This window comes from Pezoporus flaviventris, unplaced genomic scaffold (assembly GCF_033815535.1).
Source record: "Pezoporus flaviventris isolate CSIRO_AGI_PZ_B2104156 unplaced genomic scaffold, CSIRO_AGI_Pfla_v1 ptg000036l, whole genome shotgun sequence".
Taxonomy (NCBI): Eukaryota; Metazoa; Chordata; class Aves; order Psittaciformes; family Psittacidae; genus Pezoporus; species Pezoporus flaviventris.
The window spans coordinates 6,826,607-6,842,445 of NW_026892584.1; the positions used below are offsets into that span (position 1 = coordinate 6,826,607).

Genomic DNA, 15,839 nt, shown 5'->3' on the forward strand with positions numbered 1-15,839 from the left:
ATACACGCAAATGGGGCATTACAGAGAAATAACAGAAGTTAGAAAGAAATATTTAGTTACACCAGTAAGCTTTGTATTAGCCCTGAAATAGAAATAAATTGGTGAAAATGTCATAATGGAGAAATCTCCACATAAACTGTTTAGGAGACATACAAATGGTATTGTCAGAGTTCTTACCAGTATGATGCAACATAACCAGTGACCATCAGTCTATCAATGAATACTAAAATCCATTACTTGCGATCAGCGATGCCAGGCAGTGTGCTAATTCTCCAGCAAGAAATCACCTTGCAGCCCTTCCCCAGTACATGCTGCTGCCCTGCCTGCATGCTGGAGTTCCTCCACATCTGTACATGGAACTTGTTTGCACTTTAGTCTGATTTTCCGTAACTGCGCTCCTTGGACCGTACGTTCCTTTTTCTGGGCTTAGGGCTCAAGATAGTGCAAGTATAATAAAAAAGTCTTATGTGCAACGCAAACACACGGAAAGTTCAAAGAACTTAAGAGCCACAGGTCCCAGTTTCTGCCTTCAGGAGGAGCTCTTTCTTCAGTATTAGGAGAGCTGTATCTTAATGGCTTTGGTTCTGCAGTTTCTATGCTAAGCTTCCATGCCCATCTTTGCAGCCGTATCCTCTGACTGATGCCAAGCTCATGGGGTGGGAAACAGCTCACAGGTCAAAACATGCACTGTTACACAGCAGGATGTCAGTTAGCATGTATTAGTTGCATTACTTAGCGATAAACCCATCCGTAATAAACCTGTTTCTCGTGTGGTGGCTGCTTGTGTGAATGCTAAGAGAGGCTCTCATCCTCCAGATCCAGGCAGATGCAAATGAAGAAGAAAAAGAGAAAGGAAGATTATTTTCTGAGAAACAAGTGTATTTCTGATGGATACTGTAAAAAGAGATCTAGTTATATTGGCATAATTTATAGAATACCAGTCTCTGGTACCCTAGTAAAGCACTTGCTTTCAGCATACAGTCCCCAGATCCCTGGCATCACACAATGTAAAGAAGAAAGCACAGTGTTGTTAGGAAGCTTAAATTCATCATCATACAGGTGGCAATAAATCAGAGAGCACTGCAAACCACTGCAGTAGAAAAAGAGGACTTGGGAAATGTGGCCTGTAGTGTGCTGGTGCTGAGCTTTGCAAATACAATTCAAGGAGCCAACTGTTAGAAATGCTGCACTCTAAGTCATAACTGCCACCCTGAGAATACAGAACGTGAATCCTTTTACATATGTTCTCCAGTGTCTTGGTCAGAAACATATTCAGCACTTTAAAATTCACCAACAACCTTGAATTGTGCAATGTGATGAATATCCCCGCTGAGGATTATGCAACTGGAATTGGAGGCCAACCTACTTCAGAATGAGAACATATACACAGGGATTTAACACACTTTAATTCACAGGCATTAACTTCATAGGTTTCACTAACTTAGCTTTCTGGAGTGTCTCTATATGGAAAATCCTGTACATGTTTGAGACAAGTGAAAGTTACAGATGAAAGAAAAAAGCAGGGAGCTTAAAACAAACCAAGGAAATTGTAGTAACACAGATTACTAAACTGAAAAGCATCTACCACCTGCAAGACAGTATTTGAAGTGATACCAAACAGGAATTTAAGTTACTTGCTGAGCAACTTTTGAGTTCCTGATACTTGTACAGTACCCTCGTGCTGTTCTGGGCCATCCTCATAAATTAATATGCATGAAACTTGATTTCAGTGTAATTTCAATTGCCTGATGAGAACCTTCTGTAGTAATGTGGTTTTCCAGGATTCCAAATTGCAATGAACCAGTTTATTCTTCACAAGAAAGTTCAAAACAAAGAGCCTCTGTCTACTAGTTGGCCATCCAGGGAAAAAGCAAGAAGACAGGCTTAGGGACTAAGAACTAATTTCTAGTGCCAGCTCTATATATAACTCTTCATTGTCTATTTGCTTTTATAAGCTCCAAATCACAGCTTCACTGGCATTAAAAGGGTAATAATACCTACCTGCTGCTCCTGGGCTGCTGTAAGGCTTTACTAGCTAATATGGAATGTCTTAATGTCTTTGTGAAGTGGTGTTTTTAGTTTGTGGGTGTTTGTTAAAGCTGGTATTTACCAGCCTAATCACAGATTGGCCCCAAGATAGAAGATACTGCTACAAGCATTAAAGAATGAACAGAAAGCCCCCCAAAAAGGCAAGTGGTGCCATTTTGGTGAGAGGGGGCTGTATCTTTTGACCATGTCCTTGCACTGCATCACAGATGTAGTATGCAACAGGGTATCACAGGATGTTTCATGGCACACACTACTCTGCTAGTAATAAGATTCCTGATTGGAAAGAAAAGCCCTCTGTCAATCCAGGCACATAGCTCAACAAGTTAATGATGTCACCTAGAAATGATGATTTTCTTCTAGGATGAAAAGTTTCTATTTTTAGTATAAAATATCAAACCTCCACAAATAAGGCAGCAGAAAATGAGGCAGAGACTTTAGTAGAAAACACTGCTCTATTTGCATTTAGCACAGTAAGTACTGACCTTCAGAAATAAATGTAGTGGTACACAAAAAAGCAGTATCATAAGGAAGCATATTAAAATGGCTATGTTATGTTTTTTTCCAGCAGGACTATCAAGCACTGCTCATATGTCAACTGAGAAAATTGCTGGAAAAGGCAGCTGCCACTCAATCAAATCAACCTGGCACACCTATAGCTACTTCAAAGACTCTCTTCTTTGAGCTCAAGCTATAACTTTGAAAACATTTTTAAATAACTATAAAATACCATAAAGATACTTCAGGATCAATAGTTCTACTTCTAGCCAGTGAGAACAGGAGTTTCTCCCTGGGGAACAGAACAGGATGGTAATAACTGAGTTATCTTCTGATGTCCCGGACTGGAATGAAATCCTCCTGTTAAGAGGTGTCAGAGTTCACAGACTTGTTTGGATACTGAACTTCATAGCATGAGCAGTGCCCAAAGCCCACTGTCACAAAACATACTCTGGTTTTGTGTACTTGTGAGAGCCTGGACAGTAAGCATAGCCTTGGAAAAAAACAAACAAACAAACAAAACAAGCAACCAAAATTGAAAATCAAACAGATTAAAATATTCCTGCTGTTGTTTGGTAAGTCAGCACAGGAAAAGTCATGATATCTTATGTGATGTTCAACAGAACTTGATGCCTAACAGAATTAGGAAGTGCTCTCTTGTTAGGAAATTCCATCACTTACTGTGTCCTGATCACACTGACAGATTTCTGCAGCCAAAGTCTGGCAGTCTGCTGCACAGGCCAACCTGCATCCCACTTGTGCAGACGGAGCTGCAGGATAGGGAGCTTATGCTTAAATGAGAGCTCAAATGTCAAGAAAAGCTTAAGGAAAACAAAATTTTGAACAAATAAATTCCTTGCAATTTCACCCAATCTGTAAGCTAGATTTTAACGTTAAAATCTGTAAAAATGCTTATAAATTACACCCTGTTACTTTGAAAGAGTTCACTTTACAAAGTACTGGTACTTTTGATGGCATTATTCCAACTGGGATAACCTCAGTAAGAAGCCATAGATACAGGGTCAAATGTGAGAAACAGATTGCATTGTAAACATCCCATTTGAGTATAAAGGTAGTCATAAAACATGAGACTCGTTTTTAAACCAGATGTGCGTGACAGAGTCAAAATCTGCAGTAACAACAGTTTTGAACAGTCGAGTTGCATCCAAGGAAAAAAACCAAAACCAGCACAAGTACGAAAAGGCAATTTGCAGCACAATTGCCAAGTGTCTCGGTTTGCTGCTACATAAAAGCATTAATAAGCAGTTGCATTAACTGGACCTCTGCAACGTGTTCAAGAGTAACAGCTTTAAAACAACTGATGGTGCAAACTAAAACACAACCAACAACATACCACTATGAGAAGGGAAAGTGTATCAGATGGTTTGTCCTTACTGGTATTTTTCTGTACATTTAGTGACCAAAAATTATACAAGTTTAAAAATTCAAGCCTCATTAAAATGTGACAAGATTTCCATAGAATTCAACAGTGTCAAGATTTTATCTTAAGACATTAGTTAGCTATTCAGTTTCTACACAGGTGCCAGAAAACTTTTCATATTTTACTGCGGTTCCTTCAGTGAGAATCAAACAGGTTACTGAGCACACAAACCACTCCTGCCACCCACCAACCTTGAAACCCTCCTGAGAAGCCTCTCAGCAGAACAGGGATAGACATAGGCAGGCCGCAAAACCATTATTTCCACTCAACTCATTGGAACTGAGGCACAAAGAGGTTACAAGATTTGCACAGTCACACAGTCAGTTGGGTTTGAAACCCAGGTGACCTGATTTGCAGGCCTGTGTTCTCTCAGCTGCTGGACAGCCTAAAAGACTAGATGATTTTAACACACATTTGTAACGCTTCAGGGCCTTTTTTGCATGCAGTCAGTACCTAGGCACAGAATAGACGCACAAACATTCACTGGTACTGCTTGGTTCTGGCTTTCAAGTAGGACTGCATTCCAGTTCATGTGCTCGCAAGCTTTTGTCAGAGTAATTTTCAAACTGCCATTGTAGACGTGAATAAAACCATGATAAGCTTTCAGTGTTACTGAGTAATCCAATTACAAAGTGAATAGGAAGGGCTTTTTTTTCTCAAGAACATAAGCATGATTTTTTCTGAAATGTGTCCTCTTCCTAAAGCAATTCAGGAAATCTGTGTACTGGTTCCATTAAACAGTTTCAAGACAGAGAGTTAATTCAAGTCTTCCCAGTGAAGGTATGGATAAACATACCCTTACTGAAAAAGAGGAATTTAAAATTTCAGGGCAGTTAAATAAAATACAACATATAAGTTTTAATGCATTTTCATCCAATATACAGGCATTTGTGAGTATCAGATACTGAGCTACAGCTTATAGCAAAATAACAAAGCATCAAGTTTTGTGCAAATCCTTTTCTTAGTTCTTTGGCAAGCAACAGAAAGAACTGAAAAATACCTACTTAATTTCAAACACACAGCAGAACCCTGGTAGGTACATTTCATACATGAAGAACAACCGAAACCCATTTTCATCAAGCAGCACATATAAGGGAAGCCTGCATCTACAGTTAAAGTAATTCTAGTGCAAGATTTATATGTATAAAACTACTTTCTTCTAGCAACCTATGAGGCCTTTTGATAAATCTGAGAGTTATCAGACTACAATTCTAATTAAGGTTATAGTTAGGTTCTAAGCAGGTTATATGACTGCTGCTTTATCACATTTGCTGTCCTTATTTGCCAGTTACCACAATTACTTTGTTGGTGAACACATGCTTCTCTAAAAATGAGGAAAAAACTTGCAAATGATGTTTTAGGAGAGCAATGGGATAGCATGGGAGAACTAGTTAGAATGCCACAGGATCAAACCCAAAATCTTCCTGACACCTGCCACCTATCAGGAGAATCTCTCTCTGCCTGGAACACCAGGCAACCCCCTGTCCTATCGGACTAGAGTAATCAAAGATAAATACTGGTCTACAGTCATCATCTCTTCAGGGCAAGAACTCTTGTTTGCCATGTGATATGCACTCCTTGTTGTATACTTATGTGAAGTCACTAATAAATTAAGTTTAAAAAAAATTAAAATTTGTAAAAAGCTAAGACATAAGAACTGGGAGTGATTTTCTATACTAAGGAGTGGGATGATTTCCTTCTTTTTTAATGGGCAGCACTCAGGTAGGAGTCAGATTTTTATAGGTAGAAAAGTAGACTAATTCTCAATACTTGTAGAGACCTCTCTGATAGCTCTGCTTGCTGAAAGTCTCTCCTTTTGTTCATCAAAAGGGAGCAAAAAATGAGAAAATCTGAATTGATGGCACTGATTCACTGTGACCGATAAAACTCTGGCGTCATTTGACTCCACAACGTTTTTCAATTGTGCACCTATCAGATTTTGTTACAGAGCCCTTTTTACTAAAGCTCCTTCAGTTCTAGTACCTCACGAGGACAGCCAGCTGGGAACTCCAGAACTATTGTAAGGCAACTTGAATAGTAAGAGCTTTGCCCAGTCATTATTGCAAAACCATTCTCACAGACTTCTTAGCATCAGAATTCCTAACAATGGCCGACAACATTACTGTTTTATGGCCATATATTATTCTATATATAGAGAGAGAAATCTATGGAGATTTCTAGTTTCTAAAAAATAAACTCTATTTTAGGACATCAACACACTTCAGCTCACAGAATCACTTTCAACCTTTTGAAAAAGGAAAAATAAGGCAGCACTACAAAGGCAATCTAACAGCCTGCCTCCAGGCTTGTGGACAGTGCTGCTCATTGATTTGCAGCTAACGGTTTGAAAACTCTGGTTACTGAATGTTTACTGAGAAAAATTCTGATTATATTTTAAGCAAGCTTTTTTATCTGCTACCTTTTAATGTGTTAATTTACTCCACTGAAAAGCTGAAGGGCTAAATTCACCACTCCGATCAGGCTTCTGTTGTTGAGGCATCATTGGATGTGCACCAAAGGCATTATTCATCTGTGGAGAGATCACTGAGTAATATCGTCAGACGCTTTTGAATTGCACATCCTTGCGGAAAAGATAAAGGGATTGTGAAGAGAATGAGAAGGAAGAGAACATCAGAGATGAAGAAAACTAGATAACGGGCCAGGGAGAAACTGTTTGATGTAAACAGAGTGACAAGTTAGATTAAGAACTCTCATTAAAGCATGCAGTTATTTGCCTATAAGCAATTCAGACAGGGAAGTTGTTTACAACTCTCTGCCAAAATCAACAGCAGGTGCAAAAAAATCATCGATACTGGGATTTTAAATAATATTAAATCTACCGTATGCAAACACTCACTAGGACTGTGTGATGGAAATACACAGCTCAGTGCCATGATATTCTTTGTGACACAAAGTAAACAAGGTTATGCACACTGACATGAAGGCCCCACAGAAGCTCTTACTAATGTGAGTGTGCCACTAACTGCTCCTTGGTTACTTAGCATGCATATAGCTCTGAAAATACATACTGGTGCCAAGATTTTATTACTGGTGTGGAGGAAAAACTAACTTTGTGAGTTTTGAGTAACACTTTATGAGTAATTTCAGGTATGACTGTGTGTTAAGACAGAACATGTTGTGACTTTACCAAGTGACTGGGTTTAAACCACGACAGTTCTTTTTAGTTAGAAAAACAGAATTCGGAGATGTGCTGGAAAACTTGTGATACCACCAAAAGCAATCTGCATCAGAAAATGTCCACTGGAAATTATACAGATGCTCAATAAAAAGCAAGTGCTTCTGGAGCAGATGGCAATGGTCAAGTGAATCAAAAGAACCCAGTCCCTTGCTCAACATCAGTGAGGAATTAGGGTTTTGGCAATGGCCACTAGGCACAATCCTACTGTAACTGAACCAGATTTAATGAGAGCTCCTCATTCCTCTTAGTCCTGGGTTAACATCCCCCTCTAGTGACTTCAATTTATGGTGGTGAATTTTTTCCTCAGCAGCTCGTTGGCTGATGTCCCTGTATGATTCTGTTAAGGTGATGGGAATTTGAGTCACCACTTTCCTCCCAGCATGCTTACAGGTTAAAAAAAAACCTGGCTGGGAAGAACATACAGGGAGAGTGAAGTTACACAAATGTGCTGGCAGCAAAACTGTCCCAGGAAACTGAACTCTGCCTTTCCCCAGCCTCTCATTCTCACCCTTGTGCAGGAGTTCACTGCACATGAGCTTCCTTTTTGTGCCAATTCCCTGTGGGGCCATGATGCAAGCCAGACCATTGTTATGATCTATGTTCAAAATAATCCTTCCTAAACCAACTCCACTATTAAAGCCAGCAGATTGTGTTATTTGCACCATATGACGCTCGGTTCCTTTGACACAGTGTTGTGCACAGGGAGAGGCAGGAAACTCTCAGGTGCCACTTTTTCAGGCTTTAAAGCAAACATGACAGGAGAGCCACAGAATGAAAGCCATGCAGATTCAGCCCTTCCCATGCTGCAGATTCTTTAAATGCACATCACACCTAAATACCAGCAGTGGGAATTCCTGTCTGGTTTTGCAGCAGTCTAAACAAAAATTCTGGTTATCACTGGAGCTGGTTTTTAAAGACTGATGTGAGGCCTAAGGGCCTCTCTGTTAAAATCCAGAGTGAGATCATAGATGGGGGTGTGAAGTGGTGAGAAACCACCAACTACAGGGGAAAGCAAAGCATCCATGTGCAAAGCCTCAGTATCACACAGCAGCTCATGATCATGAATTTTGATCATTCACTGAGGGAACTGACCGCTCATTCCTCACAAACAAAAGGTGTCTTTCCATTTTATACCACTGCATGGAAAGGCTTCTTGCAACAAGATTTGAATAAATAAAACAATGAAAGAGCCTCCTATTATTGAAAGATGACATTTGATAGGCTGAGTCCATCAACAAAATGCTGTTCAAAGCCAGCTGACATTTTTCAATAGATTTTAAAAAATATTAGAAAGAATGATGGCAATTACTTATTTCCATCTCTTATCTGAAATTTCCTTGTCTGTATACTGGGAAGGACACCTGAAGGCAAATGTGAAGAAGAGAGCGGATTTCTTTTATTAGTTGAAATTAAACAGTCCAAATGGCACAACCTCTCCTTATGGCCTATCTCTTATGAAACAAGCAGATTTGATCTCATTTTTCTCATTACATAATCTTTGTTTGTGCAATGCAAGAGTCTGTAGAGACTAAAAAAGGGGACCTGAATACACACAGTATAAAACACAACTACTTCATTGACATTTCAGTATCCTTCTGGGTGAGCTACATATAAATTCTATTATTTTGTGCACCATTAAGGATAACATTGTACAGAACATGGGAGAAAGACTCGTTATTTTTAAAGGTGCTTTACAGTGTGTTTTCAGTTACAGCTCGTGGCTTTTGAAATGTTCAGAAGAGAATGGCTTATTCTTTGCTTGAGTTTTGAAATGGTATTTGTTTATATATTCCAGATAAATCAGGAAAAAAAAAAATCCACACTATTTTAAGCTATTTTGTGTCCTGCTAGTGTCTCATTTGTATGTGGCATACACTACATTTGCCTAGAAGGATTTAGCTCAGTAGCTGGCACATTTACATTAAAGAATGACATACACAGTTTCAATCGATTTCAAATGTTCTTACAATGGGAAATAAATATGAAAAGTGGTTGCTGCTGAAAGTTCAAATAATGCAATCAACAACTTGTAAAATCGCGAAAAGGCCAGACAAATTTAATAAAATATTTCCATTTACCTTCTTCAGCTTTACACAGCCTGGTCAAAATAATAAGATTCTCTGCAGAGAGCCTTTATCCAACTGTTTGCATCACTTCATACAAAATATGTGTTTGAATTACCACAGCATTACAAGGATATAAACTCCTAACAGACAACATGCCAAATTCAACATAAGTTATGCTTTCTTGGCATCTAGATGTTTTCCTTTTCTGTACTCCAAACACATTTTCATTTGAAACATTAGAAAAGCATGTAGATGTTAAAACATAATAACAGCTTAGAATTCAAGTGACTTGTGCAACATTGTTTTGTGCTTACTACTTCTCCATTTCCTCCTACTGCAATTAAAATTCATCATGCCCTACTACATATGCAATAGCAATGCATCAAGTTCAGTCCAGTATAGGTTTTCAACCTTCACACTTTGCTTTATACTACACGAGATCCTTGCACATTCAAAAAAGTGCATCTTTTCTGTGATCTTTCTTTTACGTTGGCTGATGTGAAGCTCTGATTAGTCGACGTAGGAATGCAACCTTGAGGTATGATTGCAGCCTCAGAATAATTCTTATATGTAAAAAGGAACTTTTCGAGCGTGCGCGCCCTTTCTGGATTTAAAAAAGACACCGTTATAATGGTGCTACTAGAGCCACGGTACAGTACATCATGGCACATCTCCATAACATATTCAAGGACATGAGAAAGAACTTCTATTTACACAAACTTGATGTCACTTCCATAAAAATATGACAGAAAAAAAAAAAAGGGAAACATATTTCCTGAATGTCCTGAATTTTTAGAAGATTCCTTTTACTTTTTCTTCAGCAATAGAGTGATCCTCCACAACTACATTTTCCCTGCCCTGTTTAGTATGGACCATAAGTGACATCAGCAGGAACTGGGAATCATATAGCAAACTGCTTCCTTTGAGAGGATGCTCACCCATGCCCCTTTACTCACAAGCCAGCTTGCTGTCAAAACTTGAAAGGGCAATGGCAAAGGCTTGTAGTGCGCACATTGGGTAGTTGTAGTCCATGGTGAACACATCCTCAGCCACACGGCCAAACTGCATCACTATATATTCAGCTGCAAGAAACAACATAAAAGGTGACAAAGCATTATTTTTGTTTGCAGCCCTTACTAAGTAAGTATGCATTCAACATCATCCCCTGGCCCACTTCAACAAAATACAAACAAAACATGCTCACTCATCAAACTTCACAACACTTATTCATGCAAGTGGGTGTGCTGGTATCAAAGAGAAGCAAGGGTAGCTTGAGTGAGGAACAGCTGAGTGACAAAAGATTGCAAGACTTGCTACTGACAAAAAAATTGCACAGATAAAGAGGGGGTTTTGTAAGTACAGAGAGAAAATTGCTACTGTATAGAATGCTCTTATACAGATTTAGTGCAAGTTTCATGTGTACCAAGAACCAATTAATTCTATTCCCACTTAACTTCAGGCAAGTGGACAAGCAAGGATAACGGGAGAAGAAAATGCATGACTGTGATCAAGACCTAATCATGTCTCCTTGTTACATCATTTTCATGAATTTTTTCTCAACTTTTTTCCCCTTTTGTACTCTTTATCATGCAAAACGAAATCTCAGCCTCATTCAAAATTTTAAATGTTTAATTGTGGAAGCAGGTATATTTGTTTCACCTTATAAAATGCAGGAAATGCATACACCAATACACCACCATTTTAAATTCAGCATTGCTCTCAGAGATCAGGACAGCCACTTTCAACATACTGCAATATTCCCTACAGTCTAAGCACAGAACTAGTGCAGCCCAGTGCACTCCAGCACCTACTGACTATTGCCTGCCCACAGTGAGCGTAAAGTGGGGCAGCATCACTCCACTCGAGCAATTGTCTTCATCCTTGCTCCAACAGTTGTACCTAAGCTTGAGAAAAAAGGGCACTGCACACTTCTGGCAGAAAGCAGCACATTGGTAAGGTCCTAGTGATGGAGTGAAAAGCAGTCCTGACACTTTCAGCGTGGAAGGATTGTGTGATACTTGTGCTTGAGAGGAGTGATACTGGCACTGCTGACTGAAAGTACTGCAGCTCTGAGAGCAGGAACAACTCTTACGGTAGTGCTCAGTTCACAAGCCAGGCAGCCAAAGAAGAAAACTAAGCACATAGCAGAATCACCCATCTCCAGCATAAGCATTTAAACACCTAACTTGCATCAATGTCATGGGCACAAGGCAGAGCAGCCCACATAAACTAAACTCACTCAAGTAACGACAGTAAGGGCAGAATGGCTGTCAGACTGTGAAAGCAGTAGTGTTTCTACATGTTAGAGCTATACTTACGATCATTATCATGAATAATTTGGAAGTTTTTCACTGAGGCCTGTGTGACTCGACCATGGAAATTTAAAACATAGGACTGTGTGTCATCATTCCAGACTGGTGTTTTGTTATGCAGCTCAATGACACTCTCTGTATTTTTGTTCTGCCATCTTGCAAGAAGCGTCTCATGTTCCTGCACACACCACAGATACACACTTCAGTTTAACACTCTCACAAGACAAAAAGTAAATTAATACACACAAAACAAAACCATTCATAAACCCTAGACTAAACCGGCACCCTCAACCACCAAAACGGCATCACTAAATTAAACTGAGAACTCTGGAGTATCTTAATGAGAATGTGCATTAGAATCCTTTCCACAGCTTCAAAAGTATTAGTTCTGCCTTTTGTTATCTAACTACATTATTATTTGCAGTACTTTTGTGAGTCACAGGACTAGTCACCCATCACATTGTTCTTCAATTATTCAAATGTTTTTAACCTCTGAATCTTCAGCAATACAAAAAAAACCCAACTCAAACTGAAAAAGAATTCAAGTAATTTTTATCATTGGCTGATGGTATGACTTACATTTCGTGGTCTGATGGAAACTCTTTCATGGTCCATATTCATTCCTGGTATGATCACACTCATTTTGCGTGGTCCTTTAAACCCCAAGACATTTGTTTCCTAAAAATGTTTTTAAAACAGTTCAGCATGTTCTGTATTTTTGAAGTTAATTTCTTCAGTAGAAAGACACAGTGGCAGCCCAGGGGACTTATTTCTTGGACAACTCAAAAAACATCTTGAAACTCCTACCTTCGCTGGCACTGCCAAACTTTCTGACTTTGTTTTAGAAGCTCTGACAACAGGAAAAATGCAAAAAACATTCCTAGCATTGGCTGCCAGCAACCTTAATACAATTAAAAAAAACCCTAGTCCTTTGTTAAAAAGGATATGAACTAACCAGATTGCTTGGCTACTGCTAGATCCTAAAATAAAGTGGTTATAATTTAAAAATCATAAAATGCAGTCACACATTTTGATGAGCGACAAAATTAAATATATGGGATCAACTCCATTTATTCCAGAGCCAGCACAAAAGCAAACAAGAAGAAGCTGCCAGTAAGAGCATCTGTTAGCAGTGCTGTGGTTCTCAAAGTCTTCAGATATGTTATACTTAGAGACAAGCATGGTATAAAACAAACACATTAGCATGAATGCAAATTTTTGAGCTGTGAAGGCAGGGAAAGTAAAGAAACAAAGGCAGAAAAAATAAATCCACAGAAAATGCAACTTTTTCCAATAAACATGATTCAATGCCTTTCCGACCAGCATTTTACAGGAGCGCTCCACAGTATCCTCTCAAAACACAACCACTAAAATCTAAATGGACCTAAAGTTTTATGCTTCTGACTTTTTTTCTCCACAGAAGCAACTAGAGCCATGTATTTCAGCAAGTCATCATCTATCTACTTTTGAAAAAGAAAAAATAAAGGGTGGTATTTCCAATCCACTCAGTAAAACCCAGTTCCCTGTTCTTGCATGAATCAGGTAAGTGAAACACTGACATCTCTGAAAGTTCATCTCCTCATGTTTTGTGCTACTTACTTTTTGTTTATTTTTTTTTCAGTCACACGCATTTTTCCCCTCCTGATCTTTCCAAGTGAAGGGCTGTGGACACACACACACTAAGGAGCCTCAGGAAGGAAATTCCCATTGGCGCTATTCCCAGCAACATACTACAAAATGCCACCCCTGTGCTCCAGCTGCTGTGGCTCTGCCACTGGGACATTTAGAAGTGACATTTTCAGATATCCTTGCTTTTATATTTTTAATTAAGGTGTCCTGATTTTAAGGGACACTCAACTTTGTAGGATAACTCTACATGTACAAATAAAAATCCATGCATCTCTGCTCCTTGTAAACATCTGAAAATACCCGCCTAAGGTTTACTTGCACAGAAGTTCTGTCATCCATCAGACCTTTGAAATAACTGGTTGTTTCAGCAAACCATCTGGAGATTTCACACAACCCATTAAAGATTTTCATGCATGCAAAAAAACAATTCCACTGAGTTATTTTACTGAATACTGTTGAAGCAATCCAGGTATATCCATATATCTCCGTAAGTCTGTACATTAAAGGGAAGATCCTACCTCTTTTCTGAATCATTTATGTCATGGCCTTTGGCAGAGTAAACCAAAGCTATCAGTTCATTTAGAAATTTATATTTGGTTCTGCATCATGGTGAGACTCAAACTAAAACGACTGCCAGCACATTTTATAAGCAGGAGAAACTCAGCACAGCAGGGGCCAATTTCTAAGAAAAGATTCATGCTTAAGCTTATTTTCCACTAACTACTGACAGTTTTAGTCTTCTCTGTAATGTCTTACAAGCTTTTCTTCTCACCAAGCTGCAGTTATGCTACATACAACTAATTTAGATGCTAACTGGTTTTAGACTTTGTTCAAGGTAAAATTCAATAATAGCACTGAATCACTTCCCTCCCAACAAGCCGTATTATCACTCTGAAAAAAAAAACAGGACTATATTCTTCAGAGTTACTCAGAAACATTAAAATCAGGACTTCTGCCAAATGATAAGGGAATGGTTTCTAGATGCACATTGCGCCATTCACCAATTTCATCAAACATTTTACTGGCAAATGCAACCCTTTTGCTAAAACCAAGGTACAGAACTGAAATTTTAGAAACACAGAATATATGAGTAAAGCAGTAGGGACAGAAGAGAAGCTTTAATTCACAGCAGACCTTTCCAAACTACCTGCACCCAAGTAAAATTAATCCTCCATATCTCCTGTCTCATTCCCTCCTTCTCTTTTATTTCCCTCCTGTGCTATTTTGTGTGTAAGACTACAAATAACATCATTAGGGGAACATAGGCCAGATTCTGATTTTACACAGTTTTAATGACAATGACAGACTTGGTTTACACAGGAATTCAAAATAAGGGCTGCTAGCTGGCAGAGCACTACTGACAGAGCTAGCATGCCAGTGATTTAAATCAGCTAAGGACTTGGCCCAGTATTGCTTCAGGGCTGCACTCTCTACCATTGCCCAGGTGCTAAGCTTAGCATGTATCACAATACACTGGACTAAAAGAACATGGAGTCTATCCTTAAGGTTGCTTTTAAAATCTTACTTTCATAAAATTATGTAAGCATTTCACAAAAGTGGAAATATCTGCCATGATAAAAGCAGCAAGTTGTATATCCCAGCAGCTCTCAAGAGATTCACAACTTAGTTACTGCAATTTTCTTTCAGCCACTTCCCTTTCTGGACTTGTGTAAAAACTGTCATTCCATAGAAAGCCCAAACATAGAACCCACTACACTGGAGCAGAATACAGGTGACTGAGGCCTGAGTAGAAAGTCACAGTTTTATTGCTTTGCTGAAAGTTGAGTCACACCCCAGAATATTAGCAGAGCTCCATGTCTGATGCAGACTGGGTTGTAAGATACTATGGATATAAAGGAATCCAGCACAGAAAACTCTGGTACAAATGGTAGTCATACCTTACTGCTTCTTGATAAATTTTGCCCGGCGATTCTGAAATCAGCCATTAGGTGCTGCTGCAGGTTTATTAATAAGCTAGACTGCCACCCACAGGGAGAGTAAAAATGGCTTGCTGCACCCGGTAAAACTCGGTCCTTGCACAGATTTTATTCCTGTTGCTTGAAACATGCCCTAAGGTGAGCTCCACAATGAGAGTTCTCATACATTTATCCCACAGTTAACAGCAGATGCATCGGCAACTTCTGCCAGTACAAAACAGACCTGCTGAGAAAATTCAGCAGGTCAGGCTCAGTAAGTTGGTGGAAGTGGGTACAGCTTCCACTCTGGGTGGGTAGCTGACTGGCTGTGCTGAAAGACAGCAAGAGGCATAGTGGTGCTTTCAAAGTACTGTTTGTTATAGGGCTTGCTGCAGGAAAAAATCTCAGGGCAGGAATAAAAAGGTTACCTTAGGACAAGGATGCTTCAGCAGTGCTCATGAATAATCTCACTTTAGCAAGCCTGGCTAACAATGAAATATCATTCCAGTTTCCTTTTGTCCTCTGGCCACAGCACACCCGAAAGCCTGATGCCTTTCTTCATGAGTATCAAAATATCAATGCAACAAATCATTCTCTTACATAAACGTACAAGTTTTAAACTGCTGATCTCAAAATAGACATATGAAAGCAGCTTATCTTTGCCACATTCTCCAAACGGTGGGCATGGTTCTGTTCTTTCCAACACTCACACTTCTAATCACCTCTGCTGAC

General features: G+C 39.2%; 1 protein-coding gene across 8 annotated transcripts in view; it reads right to left on the minus strand.

The window, feature by feature from the left end:
* Positions 1 to 9,000: 9,000 nt before the first annotated feature.
* The window catches only part of TUB (TUB bipartite transcription factor), a 160,833-nt gene continuing 153,994 nt past the window's right edge, over positions 9,001 to 15,839 (minus strand). For all 8 annotated transcript variants that reach the window (XM_061462991.1, XM_061462990.1, XM_061462989.1 and 5 more), the window contains 3 exons: positions 12,142 to 12,240; positions 11,569 to 11,740; positions 9,001 to 10,332 (listed from right to left, as the gene is read on the minus strand). In XM_061462991.1, coding sequence (XP_061318975.1) covers positions 10,199 to 10,332; positions 11,569 to 11,740; positions 12,142 to 12,240 — 405 coding nt within the window. In that variant the 3' untranslated portion in view covers positions 9,001 to 10,198. The remainder of the gene's footprint in view (positions 10,333 to 11,568; positions 11,741 to 12,141; positions 12,241 to 15,839) is intronic.